The sequence below is a fragment of the Melanotaenia boesemani genome, chromosome 21 (assembly GCF_017639745.1).
Source record: "Melanotaenia boesemani isolate fMelBoe1 chromosome 21, fMelBoe1.pri, whole genome shotgun sequence".
Taxonomy (NCBI): domain Eukaryota; kingdom Metazoa; phylum Chordata; class Actinopteri; order Atheriniformes; family Melanotaeniidae; genus Melanotaenia; species Melanotaenia boesemani.
In genome coordinates, this window is record NC_055702.1 from 29,277,914 (window position 1) to 29,294,635 (window position 16,722).

Below are 16,722 nucleotides of genomic sequence, written 5' to 3' on the forward strand. Positions count from 1 at the left end.
ACCCCTTCCCCCCAGCACCAACACTGGCAGTACCTCCACCCAACATTCACCCAAACCCATGACTATGACACCTGTTACCATGTCCACCATCTCCTGGGTCACCAACTGTCTGACAGACAGGCCTCAGCTTGTTCGGCTGGGGAACTTCCTGTCTGATGTGGCGGTCGGTGACATGGGAGTACCTCAGGGGACGGTCCTGTCACCACTCTTCTTCACCCTGTACACGTCTGACTTTAAATACATCTCTGACTCGTTCCATCTACAGAAATACTCTGACAAATCTGCGGTGGTTGGATGGATCAGAAGTGGGCAGGAGGAGGAATAGAGGGAGCTGCTGAACAACTTTGTGGACTGGAGGATCAACACAGATGCTGTGTACAGGAAGGGGAGGACTCTCCTTCCTGAGGAAGCTCAGATCCTTTAATGTCTGCAGCAAACTGCTGGAGATGTTCTTCCAGTCTATGGTGGCCAGCGCCATCATGTATGCTACTGATGCTGGGGGAGCAGCATCAGCACCAGGATCAATAAACTAATACATAAGGCTGTTAAGATCATTGGACACAACCTGGAGACAAAGACAAGAGGTCCCTGAACCAACTGATCTCCATCATGGATAATTCCTCACATCCACTACACAGTAAACACGATGCAGTGGAGGGGAGGACCCAGATGCAGGCTTAAGAAGGCAGGAGGCCAGGCAGGAAGCAGAAAATAACACAGAACTAACATAACCCTAAATAAAAGAAACCAAGAACCTAAACCATGAACTTTACAAAAACCAAGAACACAAACCAAAACCCTGACAGTATCTATCTATCTATCTATCTATCTATCTATCTATCTATCTATCTATCTATCTATCTATCTATCTATCTATCTATCTATCTATCTATCTATCTATCTATCTATCTATCTATCTATAACATGTTACAGAAGAGAGGGATAAAGGAGGCTAAAAAAAAAAAACTAAGCAGACAGCTGCATCCTCATCAGAGTCTCTGCTCCAACATCCAGGTTTCATCGTCCATTTGGTTTCTCAAGTTGTTTCCTTCTGGGATCTGATGTGCTGAATATGTAGCTGCTGCTTCTTCTAAATCAGCTTAAATCCTGACCCACAAACTGTGTTGAAGGACAGAAAAACCAGCATCCTGTGCTGTGTTGTCTCGCTTACCTTGGACACCCTCTGCAGTGTGTCTAGTTTCCTGGTGATAGATGACACACACTCAGAGAAGCTGGACTGAAACAGGGCGCAGAAGACTCTTCCAGAAAAGTTTGGGATCAGGGAGAGCTGGTAGAGAAACCTGCAACACCAGACATGAAGACTTGTTTCAGTCGTCGCATGAATCAGTATAAATTCTGAAATCAGTGAGTCCAACCAGGTAAAGATGTTCAGCTGTAATCTGATAAGGTGGATTATAACTGGACATCAGTGCAGTATGAACCTCCATAACAGCTCAGATTTCACATGATTTCACTTCACAATAAAACTTTCTTTTTTTTTTTTTTTTTTTTAGCTTGATGAAAACTAAGGACCGACTCAATTTTAGATGGACCTCACTTGGATCCTTCTCTCCTCAACTGGACTCTACTCTCCTCACCCAGGCCTGATAACTTCCAGAAACACCTAAGACAAAAAGGTAAAGCCTTGCACATCCATCTGAGACAGACAGGCGCGATCTTCCAGAACCATCTGAGGCAAAAAGGTGAGAACTTCCAGAACTAGCTAAGACAGTCAGGTAAGAACTTTATGAACCACCTTAGACAAATGTGAGAACTACCCAAACCACTTTAGACAGACAGGTCAAAACTTCCAGAACCATTTGAGACAGACAGGTGAGAATTTCCAGCATGATGCTGGGAATGACGCTGGGAATGATGCTGGGGATGATGCTGGGAATGACACTGGGAATGACGGTGGGAATGATGCTGGGAATGACGCTGGGAATGATGCTGGGAATGATGCTGGGGATGATGCTGGGAATGACACTGGGAATGACGCTGGGAATGATGCTGGGAATGATGCTGGGGATGATGCTGGGAATGACACTGGGAATGACACTGGGAATGATGCTGGGAATGATGCTGGGAATGACGCTGAGGATGATGCTGGGAATGACACTGGGAATGAAGCTGGGAATGAAGCTGGGAATGATGCTGGAAATGACGCTGGGAATGATGCTCGGAATGATGCTGGGAATGAAGCTGGGAATGAAGCTGGGAATGAAGCTGGGAATGACACTGGGAATGACGCTGGGAATGACGCTGGGAATGATGCTGGGAATGATGCTGGGAATGACGCTAGGAATGACACTGGGAATAATGCTGGGAATGACGCTGGGAATGACGCTGGGGATGATGCTGGGAATGATGCTGGGAATGACGCTGGGAATGACGCTGGGAATGATGCTGGGAATGATGCTGGGAATGACGCTGGGAATCTGTGTGTCTGCTTTATTTCACCAGACCATTTCAAATCAGAGGTGGAAGTTTGTTGGGTTCTGTCAGGCTCTTTGCTCCTCCAGCTGCTCACACATTTATTTTCTTTCTACCAGAGATCTCTCTGATCCAGATCATCTCTCTTTTCTCTCTGCAGTTTATTTATTTATTTATTGTGTTGCAGCTGCCAAGAACAAACATTTTGGTTGCTGAGAGTATACGGTTGGGCCCTCGGGTTGCAGCTCTGTCATTATAGCCAGGAGGCTATAGTAACAGATCCGCTAAGATCCAACACTGCATTTTGGTGCATTTATTAATAACAGCACAGAGCTATCACAGCGCGGTAAGGATGGATGGAAAAACAAAAATTAGCAACTGAAACAGATAAAGAATAATTATGAATGAATGAGTGAGTACCGTTCAACAAAATTATGGCTACTACCCAACCCTGACTCTCATCTGTGTCACAGGTGGGTGCACACCTCTACACACTTCCTTACATGCACACACGCACTTCCACATGAATCACCACTTCTGCAACACACACACAAAAACACACTTAAGCGCACTGTGCATCTAATCTCCTACACACCAGTCCCTATTTATTAGTTCTCACATTATAATTCATATTTTAAAATACAGTAGGAGACATAATAAATCATCAGACCAATTCCAACTGCAAAATGACAAAGTCCATGAACAAACATATTCTCCAAATATTCCTTCTTCTGATCATCTCTTTAACTGACTGGTTAAAAATCCAACGTAGAGGTCAGCAACGTCCTCATGCTCCCTCCGCTGCCTCCAGCAACAAACAGACCGTGGATATGGGTCTGTCCAAACAACTGGTTTTAGTCTTAATCCGAATTTGACGAACAAATCCCTTGTGGTCTGGAAAGGTTTGCAATACACTTCCCATAATCCAGGAATTACGAGGTGCGGTACTGCCCATAAGCAGAACTGGACCTCCTACAACAAGATTTCTCTGGACCCCAGTTCATCTCTGTCGTTCCTGTAACAGAGGCACACTTTTCTAAAAAAGATCAGATATATACTGAACTTGTCTCCAACTTCTCTGTGCGTACAGGTCTGCTGCTTGGAACCCTCCAGGTTGTAATGAAAGCTGATTTTTAAGCAGTAGCAGATGGTTCCAGGTCATTAGGATCTGTAGAGGCCTTAGTGATGGGCGGTGGAGGTGGAGTTCAGGACTTTCCTCACAGATCTAATCTGCCTCTCCCACACTCCTCCATGATGTGACCCTGCAGGGGGGTTGAATGTCCACTTTATACCCTTTTGGAGTAACACGTCATGCACCTGTGCCTGGCTCCACTGCTCAGTTGCTGTTTTTAACTCTCGTTCTGCTCCCCCAAAATTCGCCCCGTTGTCAGAGCGCAGCTCGCGGACCTGTCCTCTTCTGGATATAAAACACCTCAGAGCATTTACGAAGGAGTCAGTATCCAAAGAAGGTGCCACCGCAATGCGAATAGCTCTCAATGCTAGACAGATAAATATGACACCATATCTTTTCACTAAACTCCTCCTCACATTGAAGAACTCCTACACAAATGAATGGAGGTTCATCAGGCTTGAGTTGTTCTGTTGGCAAGTCTGCCATCTGCTGAGAAACTGGAGTAACATTAAGTCTTTTGCAGATGGTGCACTTGGACAAGATTCTCCTAATAGCAATGCTTACTCCTGTCATTTAGTATTATTCCCTGAACTTGGACAACATGTGGTTGCAGCCACTGTGTCCTACGTCTTGATGGATATTTCTCAGCAGCAGGGTAGAAATACGAAGATCATGTGACAGATTGATAGGATACTTAGAATTTAAGGGAATGCTGCTTTACTGAGCAAACCTCCCACACGCATAACTCCATCCTCCAGTCTTGGACATAACTTGTAGAGATGACTGCCTTTCTTGTCCCTTTTTCAGACGCAAAAGCTCCTTCTTCCTCTGGCAAAATTGAGTTATAGCCAACTCAGCCTTGTCAATGTCCTCCACTATAGGACATCCCGGGACAGATGCACTTTTAAATATGTACATTTCCTACTGGATAATTCTCTGCTGTTGCATGCTCCCTTTGCTATGACTGGCTGTTAAGTTTTTCCTCTTCCTGCTGCAGGACCATAACCATTCCTTGCATTTCAGCCACCTTGCCACAGCTTTCTTTAATTTGATCCAAAAGGAATAATTTTGGGTTAGGTGAGTAGTGGTGGTGGGTGAGTAGTAGGTGAGTTTGTACTTCATTTACAACAGCAGTTTTCTTCACCTCTGGATCTTCCTGGGAGAGATAGCTCAAGGTTCACAGGCCATCCTATTTCAGGTTGGCGAAGAAACGGAGGTCCCATTAACCAGAGTCAGGCCTTCAGAAATGCCTCCACTTTGACCCCTCTGGATGCTGCGTCTCCTGAATTTGAAACTGTATCCATGTACCTCCACTGAGCAGGGTGAGATGATTTCAGTACCTCCGAAATATGATTGGCAACAAACACCTTAAATCTGGAGCTTTGGTTAATGATGTATTTCAGCACAGAAGCACTACCAGTCCAAAACACAGATTCCTGAAGACTCATGTGTAGCTCTTTCTTCCACAGGAAGTCAATATGACTGGCCATTGTTGCAACAATCAGTTCTTGGAATTGTAACTGTCTTTAGTGGTGCAACACAAGCTTTTCCCATAAAGAAAGCACTGTGAATTTGGAGGCGCTCATTCTGTAACAACAGGTAAGTGACTGTACCATAGCCTTCCTCACAAGCATCGTAGAAATGGTGTAATTCTGCGGTAACGACGTCTCCAAATTCCAGAAGTTTTAAACATCTGTGTAACTCAAAGTTGTCCAGCAGGTGGAGCGCTTGCATCCACTCGAGCCACTCTTTGGAAACAGTCTTTGGTATGGGGTCATCACAACCAACTCCTCATGCTCAATTCCCTCAAGATCCTTTTGCTGTCAGAACCAGGGAACTGAGCACACCCAGAAGGTCATAAATAGAGCTGACAGTAGAAAGGATGCTTCTATGGGTGAGTGGTTTATTCTTCCATACAATTTTAAATTTAAAGGCATCTGACTTGATACACCACTCCACACCCAGCACTCTTTCCATGGGTACAAAATCCCGCTCCAGAGCTAACCACCTCGTGCCCTCAGCTCTGTGGGGCTCTGGGATGGTCTTAAGCACCGGAGATATATTACTGTGCCACTTAGTCAAATAGAACCCTCCTTTAGCACACAGAGACATGAGCTCATGACAGAGGTTCAGTGCTTCCTCCTCTGTTGCAGCTGACACCGAACAGTCATCTACATAGAAAGCATTTCCTGAAGGCGACGTTGGCACAGCTTGGAGAGGATGTTGCCCCAAAAAGGCACCTTCATCCTATATTCACGTCCACATCCAGTCCACATCATATGTGGACTGGCATTGACAACTGAGTATACGCTTTTGGTAACTCCATGAAGGAGTCATCTTCAAGTGCTGCCACCTCCAGCTCTGGCCCAATGTAGCTACTGACCAGCTTCTTCTGCCCCATGGTCAAAGAATGTTGGCTCTCTAACCAGACAAATTAAGCTTCTGCTTCAGACTCTCAGTACAGAACACTGCCGTACTTCCCTGGTCCCAGAAGGCATACATGAGAATGATTTTATTGCCCTTCTTTGCCTTCACTTGAACTGGCACAATAGGAAGCTCCTGCCCATGTAAACCCAATGAAACCAAGGTGTTGTCCACTGTCATCTGGATGCTTCTCTCAGCTGGTTCTGCCATTGCCACACTGTCCTTATGGAGCACAGTGTGATGTTTTTGGCCACACTTTGAGCAGGAACTTTTCCTTTTGCAATTTTTGCTAATGTGTCTATGCACAGGCACCGAAAACAAACACCATTTTCCTTCAGGAAGTCAATTTTTTCCTTGTGTGCCATTTTTTCCAACCGCGCACACATAATGTGTGTCCTCTACTGCAGATCTTCTTGGCTGTAATTTCCTGTCCTTGGTCTTGTTCACAGGTCGAGCTATTATCTCCACACAATTCAGTGTGGTAGCGAAGCTGGTTCCTCTCACACTGGAGCGAGGGTAAGGTTTCACTTGCTTGGTTGAGCAGAGTCATGGATGTTTCCAAACATAGGGTCTGTCAACATTTTCACCTGTTTTTCAACAAAGTTAGCAATTTCCATAAACCTTGCTCTTCCGTTTTTCTCTTTCCTGCAGGTCACATGCGTGGCACCTCCAGCGGTTCTAGAGTTTGTAGGGCAGTTTTTCGATGATCTCCAACATAATTATGGGTGTATCCAGATAATTTAAACACTGCACATCTTCCACAGCATTACAGCATCTGCACAGAAAGAGGCTGTACTCCTGAAGGGCATTCACATCCTCTGTTTTAATAGTGGGCCATAACAGAGCTCTTTCCATGTATGCTGCTGTCACCTTTCGCTCATCACCATAGTGCTCTCTCAATAGAGCCTTCGCCTTCACATATCGTCTGACTCAATATGCTGGCAGCTCCTCACCAGCTCCTTTGCATGCCCTCAAGCTCCTGACGTTTCCGGACAACACCACCCTCATTGGACTCATCTCTGGTAGGGATGAGTCCACTTCCAGGTGGGAGATTGACCATCAGGTGTCTTGATGCAGTCACAATAACCTGGAGCTCTAAGTTCTTAAGACAGTAGAGTTGGTTGTAGACTTTAGAAAGAACACAGCTTCCTGGGTAGGGCTGCACGATTATGACCAAAATAATAATCACGATTATTTTGATCAATATTGTAGTCACGATTATTAATCACGATTATATTTATTGGAAAAACATGTATTTTTATTGCACCAATTATAAACAAACAATGTGGCAATACTTTTTAAATTAAAAATTAAACTTTAAATTAGAATAGATGATAAACAATGCAACAAATACATCAACCATTCATTTTGGAGAAGTTAATGTAAATTATGGGGCTACAACAGATGCTAAATCAAGAGCCGTTTGGGAGACAAAAGAGCCGGTTCTCTGAAAAGAGCCAAACATCCCATCACTAGTAATGGATGCTACCGTGGAGAGGGATGTTGTGAGAAAAGACAACCTAAAAATGTTTAGAACAGCAAAAACACTTTTAACTTTTTTAATGTTTATGTCCTCACTCTTCATTGATAAACATTAATATCTGACAGTAAGCCAGCGCGGGATCATCCAGCAGCAGTTTCATTCATTACGTTTCATTTTCAGCCTGGTCATGAAACGGAGGCGATCATTTCCTGCTCTGAATGCAGCTCTGCTGCTGAGGAACAAGCCTCTTCTGAGTGCTTTGGATGGGGAGGGGTCGGCACAGCACCCCCTCCTCATTGAAAAGTAAACTGTACGCTCTTTCACGTCAGTCTCTAAAAGTCTAGAATGTCACCAGAAAGAGTCGCTAGATTTGTCGCTTTTCTTTTTTTGAAAAAAATAAAAATAAAAAAATTGCTAGAGGTGAGTGAAAACTCGCTAAATATAGCGACGAAGACGCTACATTGGCAACACTGAGTACAACTAGCTGCTGACTGTAAAAAGGGTGCGCCACTGCGCCCTTGTTCTTTAGGCAGCTTCATGAAGTCTTGGCCTTGCGTTCGCCCCCTGGTGTTGGCAGACTACAGGTTGAGAATGTGTGTGATCAGAGAAGCAGCAGAGCCGCGTTTTTAATATAAATATCGTTGACGATCAGGTTCATTTAATTGTGGCCTCCAAAACCGTGATCACGATCAAAATTCGATTAATTGTGCAGCCCAATTCCTGGGCACCATCATCAGCCATGACCTCAAGTAGAAGCTGAACATCAGCTCCCTCACCAAGAAAGCCCAGCAGATAATGTACTTCAAACTGCCAAAGACAATGATGGTGTACTTCTACACCTCCATCCCTGAGTCCATCCTCACCTCCTCCATTACCATCTGGTACGCTGCTGCCAAGGGCAAGTGCAGACTGCAGCGTATCATTCGCTTGGCAGAGAAGCTGATTGGCTGCAACCTGCCTTCCCTCGAGGACTTCATCACTGCCAGGTCCCTGAGGCGTGCCAAAAAGATTGTGGCTGACCCCTCCCACCCCAGTCACCCCAGTCACAATTCAAACATTTCCACAAGCAGTAGACTTTAGACCAGGGCTACTCAATTCGGTCCTACGAGGGCCGCAATCCAGCAGGTTTTCCATGTATTCCTGCACCAACACACCTGAGTCAAATTAATGAGTTATTGTGTAGAACCTGATTGGCTGTTAGAGCCACCTAATTTGACTCAGGTGTGTTGGTGCAGGGATACATGGAAAACCTGCTGGATTGCGGCCCTCGTAGGACCGAATTGAGTAGCCCTGCTTTAGACAAACCAGCCGCCATGTATTTATGCCAGAAAGTCCCAACATCACAATCAAATAAAGCACGAAGAACTTGGGCCACCATCAGTGCGCCAACACAACCAGCGTCCATTGTCCTCATTTTATAAAATACATTGCAGTCCAAGTGGATTCCTTTATCCACAAACATATGTTCAGGCCTACCTGTTCCCAGGTGAATGGATATTTATTAATAACAGCACAGAGCTATCACAGCGCAGCAAGGATGGATGGAAAAAGGAAAACTAGCGATTTAAACAGATATAAAAATTATGAATGAATGAGTTAGTAGCGGTCAACAAAACCCAAACCTGCCTCTCTCATCTGTGTCACAGGTGGGTGCACACCTTTACACACCTTTACACACCTTTACACACCTTTACACACCTTTACACACGGCCACTCCCCCGTGAACCACCGCTTCTGCAGCGCACACACACACACACACTCAAGTGCACTGTGCTCCTCGTGTTCACCTGTACGTGTCTCCTACACATTATTTATCAAAAGATTATTATTTAGAGGAATACAAAATAAGTTTTTTCCTGTTTTGTTCCCATCTGTGTAAAACCAGTTGTGTCTCCTCATGATAAATAAATGTTAACTGAAAATTAGTGAGTGAATTGAAATGATAAATACATTGTTTTTATTGTAAGTTGGAGTTTAGGACGGTTTCAATGAAAAGGGCTATAAATGAAGGTACTGGGTCAAAGTACAGTACTGTTTACCTGTGTTTGTTTCTCTGTTTGGGTTGGTCATGTCTCTTTTGAGGAGAATAAACCTGTTCATAAGGGCTGACATGGAGGATGAATCACTCACTGTTCAGGTTTGTCCAGAGGTTTGGCATTCTCTTTGTCCTTAGAAGTCTTCATGTGCTTTTCAATCTTGTCCAGCTCCTCCTGTTGGGCCCTCTGTAGGACAGACACAAGAGATTCATCCCACGTCTTCCATAATCCAAACAAACCATCAGAACAACAGAAAATGTATGGTGTTGTTAGCTGTGTTTAACTGCGGTAGTATCTGAGAGAGAAATGGCTGTAATGGTCCTCAGTCATGAAGGTCATGAGGAGGACGATGTCCTGGAGGACAAACATCAGGTAAATGTTGGTGAACGAGTGTGAGTGAATGACAAAGACTTTGTAAAGTTCTTTATAGAACCTGGCTAAAACATATCAGAGAGCCACTTCAAATGTACCATATGAATGTCGAGCTCAGGTATGTACTTCAACATGTGCCTGCTTTTCACACGTGTTGCTATTGTGACAAGTCATAACCAAAAACAAAGAAAAAAAACTGTCCTCCACAAGACTCCACCAAGCAAGGATTTAGGTTTTCTTTTCATGGTGACAAACACAGTTCTGCTCTGAAACCTGAGCAGCATTCCAAGCTGACTGAGGAGAGTCTGCAGCTCACATTTTCATACAGCGCCTGAAGGGTCTCCAGGTCCACCACAGTGTTGTCCAGGTTCAAGACGGCTAGAAAACAGAGACAGAGACAAAGCAGTAAACGCTTATAGCTGTCGTCTCTGTCACTCAGGGTTAGGCTTGGATCAGTTTAATTCAGTTTACCACCCTTTCAGGTCATTAGAGGATACAAAAATAAAGTCCCGAAACATTACAGATTCATATCTTTCCACTTTCTTTTCCCTTTAATTGTTCTTTCAGCTTCCGTCCTAATCAAATCTAACAAATATTCAATTATTCAAATAATAATTCAATATATATATATATATATATGAGAGAGAGAGAGAGAGAGAGAGAGAGAGAGAATAATTACATAGTGATTAAGGCTATTTTCTGATGCTGAATTATGTTTGTGAACCTGAAGAGGGGGTTCTACATTTCCTCAAACCTGCACATAAAACTGAATAAAAATTCTAAAAGCCCATATTCATTACATCACTGTAACCCCAGTCTGTGTCAAAACGTTCAACAGGATGTTTTAAGTGAGTCTAAATGAAGCATTTTTGGAAACAATATTCCAGCTCATCGTGTTTAACTCCAGATTCTTTAACCCTGCAGATCCTGCAGTTCAGCTCACTTGGCTTTACATACCTGTTTGGTTACTAGTTACTTAACTTCTCCTCGTGTATAAAGCTCTTAGTGACCATGCTCCACGGGATCTTAAAGAGCTCAGAGTTCCAGTTTTTTTCCATCACTCTCGGATCGCAGGGTTGCTGGGGGTTCCTAAGGGTTCTAAAGTAGAACGTGAGGCAGAAACTTCAGTTACTGGACCCCTCTCTGTGGAACCAGCTCCCAGTTTAACTTTCTTTCCTGATAAATCTTATAGCAGGTCTGGCTTGGTGACCCTGATCCATCCCTCTTGTCCTGCTGCTAGAGGCCGAGGCTGCTGGGGGACGTCCCATGATGCACTGGGCTCCTGTCTGCTCTCTTTACTCTCCATGCCTCTCAAGATGTTGTGGCATCATCCAGACACCGTACGACTGCTCCACTTTTATTTTTTTATTAAACACTGAGTGCCTTTACTTGACAATCAAACTCAGCTATCAGGGAGTAATCAGATATCTGTAGTAATCTGATCTGACACATCTACATGCAGTTCTGAAACACCAGAACAATCCAGTTTTTCCCAGAAAAGCTGTGATGGAAACACTCAGGACTTTTTAAATGTCTTGATAGAATAGAATAGAAATACTTCATTAATCCCTTCAGAGAGCCCTCAGGGAAATTTGGGTGATGAAGCGTTTCGTTCAGCGGAGTCACTCTAAACATGCTGAAAGTTCGAACCTCAGATACGTGCTGATGGTAATAAAACCTACAAAGAATACTGGATCCATTTAAAGCTGTAATACGACTCAAATTCCTGCTGCCTGCAATGATGTAGATTCAGCTTGTTTAGCCATGCATGTTGCCATGCTATCGGATTAACACTGGAGCAGGAGAAATCCTCCATCTGCTCCTCCCTGGAGCAAGATGCTTCCATCTCCACCTGCTGAGAGAATCTAGGAAACTCATCTTTCTGTCTGATTTTCAGATCTCCATGTTTTAGGAATTGATATTGGATTTATTTCATTAAAAATAAATCAATATTTTAAACCCAGCCCTAATGTCGTTCCCATGACGACTGTCCAGGTTTTCCCGAACCAGAAGCCATGGTGGACAAATCTATCCACAAAGCACTGAGGAAGCTCAGGACTTCTCATCAGCAAGATGGAGGACTACAAAGTGAGGTCACACAGGAGGTAGAGAGACTGAGTGGAGTCACAGTTTTCCCACCATCACGACTCCAGGAGCCTGAGGCAGGGACTGCAAACTATAACAGACTACAGGAGGAAACTGCTGCTCTGGCTGAAGACCTGAGTAGTTTTTATGCTCGGATGGAGGCTGGCGCTAGCTCTGCTGGTGTTGGCATGCTAACTTCTGCAGCTGTCAGGACTCCTGCCAGAGCGGTACATGCGCTCACCCTTACAGAACACGACGTGAGGACACTGAGGAGAGGGAGCTGCAGGAAGGCAACAGGACCTGATGGCATTCCAGGGTGGGTACTTTAGTCCACTGCTGACTTGCTAGCTCCTGTCGTCACCACGGTGTGCCCCCTGCCTCTGAGTCCTGCATTTGGGTCCACTTCCTCACCTCCTCCGCACCATGACACGTTCATTTCTGTTTCTCTTCTTTCTGAGCAGGAATCCCTAGATTAGAGTTCTGCTGCTGCATGACCCTCTTTCCTGTCCTGTCCACCCCCAACCGGTCCAGGAAGAGTGGCATCCTTCCTGGTCTTGGTTCTGACGGAGGTTTTCTTTCCTGGTCTTGGTTCTGATGGAGGTTTTCTTTCCTGGTCTTGGTTCTGATGGAGGTTTTCATTCCTGGTCTTGGTTCTGATGGAGGTTTTCATTCCTGGTCTTGGTTCCGATGGAAGTTTTCTTTCCTGGTCTTGGTTCTGATGGAGGTTTTCTTTCCTGGTCTTGGTTTTGATGGAGGTTTTCATTCCTGGTCTTGGTTCCGATGGAGGTTTTCTTTCCTGGTCTTGGTTCTGATGGAGGTTGTTGTGGAAATTTCATATATTCCCTTTAGTATTGTGCTATACTGATCACTCTCAAGGTAAACAGATTGTTTAAGTTCTTGGTAACAGAGATTAATACTGAGTAGCCTGTTGCTATCGTAAGTGGATGCATTCCTTAGAGCAGTTCACTCTGACCTGTGTGACTTATCTGGATACTAGCCAGATATCTTCAGGATGACCCAGCAGGGCATCCTGCCTTAATGTCACTGGGGTTGTTTATGTGCTCAATAAGTGTCTAATCCTGTGTGAGGAACAGACAGTCTCTTTGTTTTTATCTTACAAGATATATGATGTGCTGTGAAGTGATCATTCTGCTTAAAAGATGCTGCCTGTGTGTTTCTTATCAGATTCTCTTCAGATCTCTGTGCTGTCAGACCTCTGAACAGTCTCTCAGATTGCAATCCTATTCTTTCTATTCTTTCTATTCTAATTCTGTGTTCAATAAACTTGTAATCATTCTTCACTTCAGAACCAGACTCCTCATCCTTGACAGAGTAACTTTTTGCCTCTACAAGGTTTTCTTTCCTGGCCTTGGTTCTGATGGAGGTTTTCTTTCCTGGCCTTGGTTCTGATGGAAGTTTTCTTTCCTGGTCTTGGTTCTGATGGAAATTTTCTTTCCTGGTCTTGGTTCTGATGGAGGTTTTCTTTCCTGGTCTTGCTTATGATGGAGGTTTTCTTTCCTGGCCTTGGTTCTGATGGAAGTTTTCTTTCCTGGTCTTGGTTCTGATGGAGGTTTTCTTTCCTGGTCTTGGTTCTGATGGAGGTTTTCTTTCCTGGTCTTGCTTACGATGGAGGTTTTCTTTCCTGGCCTTGGTTCTGATGGAGGTTTTCTTTCCTGGTCTTGCTTACGATGGAGGTTTTCTTTCCTGGCCTTGGTTCTGATGGAAGTTTTCTTTCCTGGTCTTGGTTCTGATGGAAGTTTTCTTTCCTGGTCTTGGTTCTGATGGAGGTTTTCTTTCCTGGTCTTGGTTCTGATGGAGGTTTTCTTTCCTGGTCTTGCTTACGATGGAGGTTTTCTTTCCTGGTCTTGGTTCTGATGACAGTTTTCTTTCCTGGTCTTGGTTCTGATGGAGGTTTTCTTTCCTGGTCTTGGTTCTGATGGAGGTTTTCTTTCCTGGTCTTGGTTCTGATGGAGGTTTTCTTTCCTGGTCTTGCTTATGATGGAGGTTTTCTTTCCTGGCCTTGGTTCTGATGACAGTTTTCTTTCCTGGTCTTGGTTCTGATGGAAGTTTTCTTTCCTGGTCTTGCTTATGATGGAGGTTTTCTTTCCTGGCCTTGGTTCTGATGACAGTTTTCTTTCCTGGTCTTGGTTCTGATGGAAGTTTTCTTTCCTGGTCTTGGTTCTGATGGAGGTTTTCTTTCCTGGTCTTGGTTCTGATGGAGGTTTTCTTTCCTGGTCTTGCTTACGATGGAGGTTTTCTTTCCTGGTCTTGGTTCTGATGACAGTTTTCTTTCCTGGTCTTGGTTCTGATGGAGGTTTTCTTTCCTGGTCTTGGTTCTGATGGAAGTTTTCTTTCCTGGTCTTGGTTCTGATGGAGGTTTTCTTTCCTGGTCTTGCTTATGATGGAGGTTTTCTTTCCTGGCCTTGGTTCTGATGACAGTTTTCTTTCCTGGTCTTGGTTCTGATGGAAGTTTTCTTTCCTGGTCTTGCTTATGATGGAGGTTTTCTTTCCTGGTCTTGGTTCTGATGACAGTTTTCTTTCCTGGTCTTGGTTCTGATGGAAGTTTTCTTTCCTGGTCTTGGTTATGATGGAAGTTTTCTTTTCTGGTCTTGCTTATGATGGAGGTTTTCTTTCCTGGTCTTGGTTCTGATGGAGGTTTTCTTTCCTGGTCTTGGTTCTGATGGAAGTTTTCTTTCCTGGTCTTGGTTCTGATGGAGGTTTTCTTTCTTGGCCTTGGTTCTGATGGAGGTTTTCTTTCCTGGTCTTGGTTACGATGGAGGTTTTCTTTCCTGGTCTTGGTTCTGATGGTGGTTTCTTCTCCACTGTCTCCTCATGCAGCTCAGGATGGAGGATTAAATCAAAGAGAAGATCTAATTCAATCCGTTGGTTTCCTTAGCAAGGTCATTATTTTATAAACTGGTTTACATGAGCAGTTATTATAAATTGAACTAATGTGGATGGATTTGTTTTAATTGGACTACACTGAATTGGACTGAATTGGACTTTTGAATTTAAGCTGTATAAATAAAGCTGGATTGACTTTTATCAAACTCCACTAACAGGCAGCATAATGTGATAAACGGCAGCTGGATATGATTTCAGCTGTAGAATGACTGAGTGACTCACCATGCTGGATGTCTTTCATGTCGAGGTGCAGCGAGGACATGAGGATTCCTACAGCCTGAGAACGCTTGTTGTTCAGGAGCTTTGCAACCTGACGAAGAGATCTGATTCAAGTGAGAGAGCAGAGCATGCCCTGTTTCACAGTCAGGGTGAATTACTGGTTTCTTTAACTGGTTTTTCACAGGTTTATCTTACAGAGTTTAGTTGCTGATATCAATCTAAACATGTATTTTCACCATCTGATCCAAACACATTTTAAACTCTCCAGATATTTTTTTTAAATAAGAAACACACCTGTTTAGCCTTGGACTTGGTTATGGTGTCAGAGAGTGGTTGCTTCTTCTCCTTCACAGCTGTTTTAGAGAATAACTCCACAAACTCATTAAAGTCCACGTCGGGCTCCTCAATAGTCTCCCACACCAGCGATGAGGACTCCCTGACAAACACAGCAATACTTTATATGAGTAGTTAGAAACGAAACTTTTACTAAAACCTATGTTATGATGACAGCTGCAGTCACAGGAGGGTGATAAACACAAACGTTTTACCGTCTGTTTACATGTTAGAAGACATTCAGAATATCAACCATATCATTTAGGTTTAATGTATGAAGCAACAACCTTCACTGTAAAATGTAACATGATGGCACACCACTAACTGTCATGGGAGACATGAGCATTCACATTGACAAACCACAGCGACTGACTTTCTGGCTCTCATCTGCTCTTTCAATCTCAAACTGGTTCAGACTCCTCCAACACACAAAGCTGGTAAAACTCTTGACTTGGTGCTGACCAGAAACTACTCCACAGCTGACCTGTCCGTCACCCCGCTGCACCTTTCAGACCACTTCCTGGTTAAAATGGCGTCCTACCGCAGAAACCTGAGATCCCTCAGACCTACACAGCTGTCTGATGAGGTTTACTCTACCCTCCCTTCCCACTCAGACTTCTCCTTACTGTCTGTTAATGAGGCTACAGAAACACTCTGCTCCTCTCTCGCCTCCTCTCTGGACAAACTCTGTCCTCTGGTGTCAAAACCAGCCAGACAAAACCCTCCCAGTCCATGGCTCACAGAGGTTCTAAGGGAGCACAGCGCCGGACTCAGGGCTGCAGAAAGAAAGTGCCGCAAATCAAAAGAACACACTGACTTGTCTGAGTAGCAGCAAAAACTTGAAACTTTCACATCCAGCCTAAAGGCGGCCAAGATAGCCTTTTATCAGAACAAGATCCGCAATGCTCCCTACGCACGACATGTTCATGGTGTTTAACTCTCTTCTATCTCCACCACCTGCTCAGCCTCCCACTGTGCTGACTGCAGAAATGTTTGCTTCCTACTTCACTGAAAAGGTTGCTACCATCAGTAACCAATTCACTGACCCTGACCAACTCAGCCTTACCAAACCAGCTACTGGTGCCTCACTCTGCTCCTTCTGTTCTCTAAATGAGGACCAAGTCTCTAAACTTCTAGTCAACTCAAAACCCACAACCTGTCCTCTTGATCCTGTTCCCTCTGACATTCTGCAGAGCATTTTACCTACAATCAAACTTGCAGTAACCCATATTATCACCTCCTCTCTTAAATCCGGTGTCTTTCCCTCTGCCTTCAAGCAAGCTCGGGTTACCTGCTGCTGA

The 16,722-nt window shown here is 44.2% G+C and overlaps 1 protein-coding gene across 2 annotated transcripts in view; it reads right to left on the reverse strand.

Moving 5' to 3' along the window:
- The window catches only part of fmn2b (formin 2b), a 60,730-nt gene that overhangs the window by 19,063 nt on the left and 24,945 nt on the right, over positions 1-16,722 (reverse strand). For both annotated transcript variants that reach the window (XM_041973170.1, XM_041973168.1), the window contains exons 7-11: positions 15,383-15,524; positions 15,092-15,179; positions 10,197-10,258; positions 9,603-9,694; positions 1,172-1,301 (exon numbers count right to left, since the gene is read on the reverse strand). In XM_041973170.1, the coding sequence (XP_041829104.1) occupies positions 1,172-1,301; positions 9,603-9,694; positions 10,197-10,258; positions 15,092-15,179; positions 15,383-15,524 (514 nt within the window). The remainder of the gene's footprint in view (positions 1-1,171; positions 1,302-9,602; positions 9,695-10,196; positions 10,259-15,091; positions 15,180-15,382; positions 15,525-16,722) is intronic.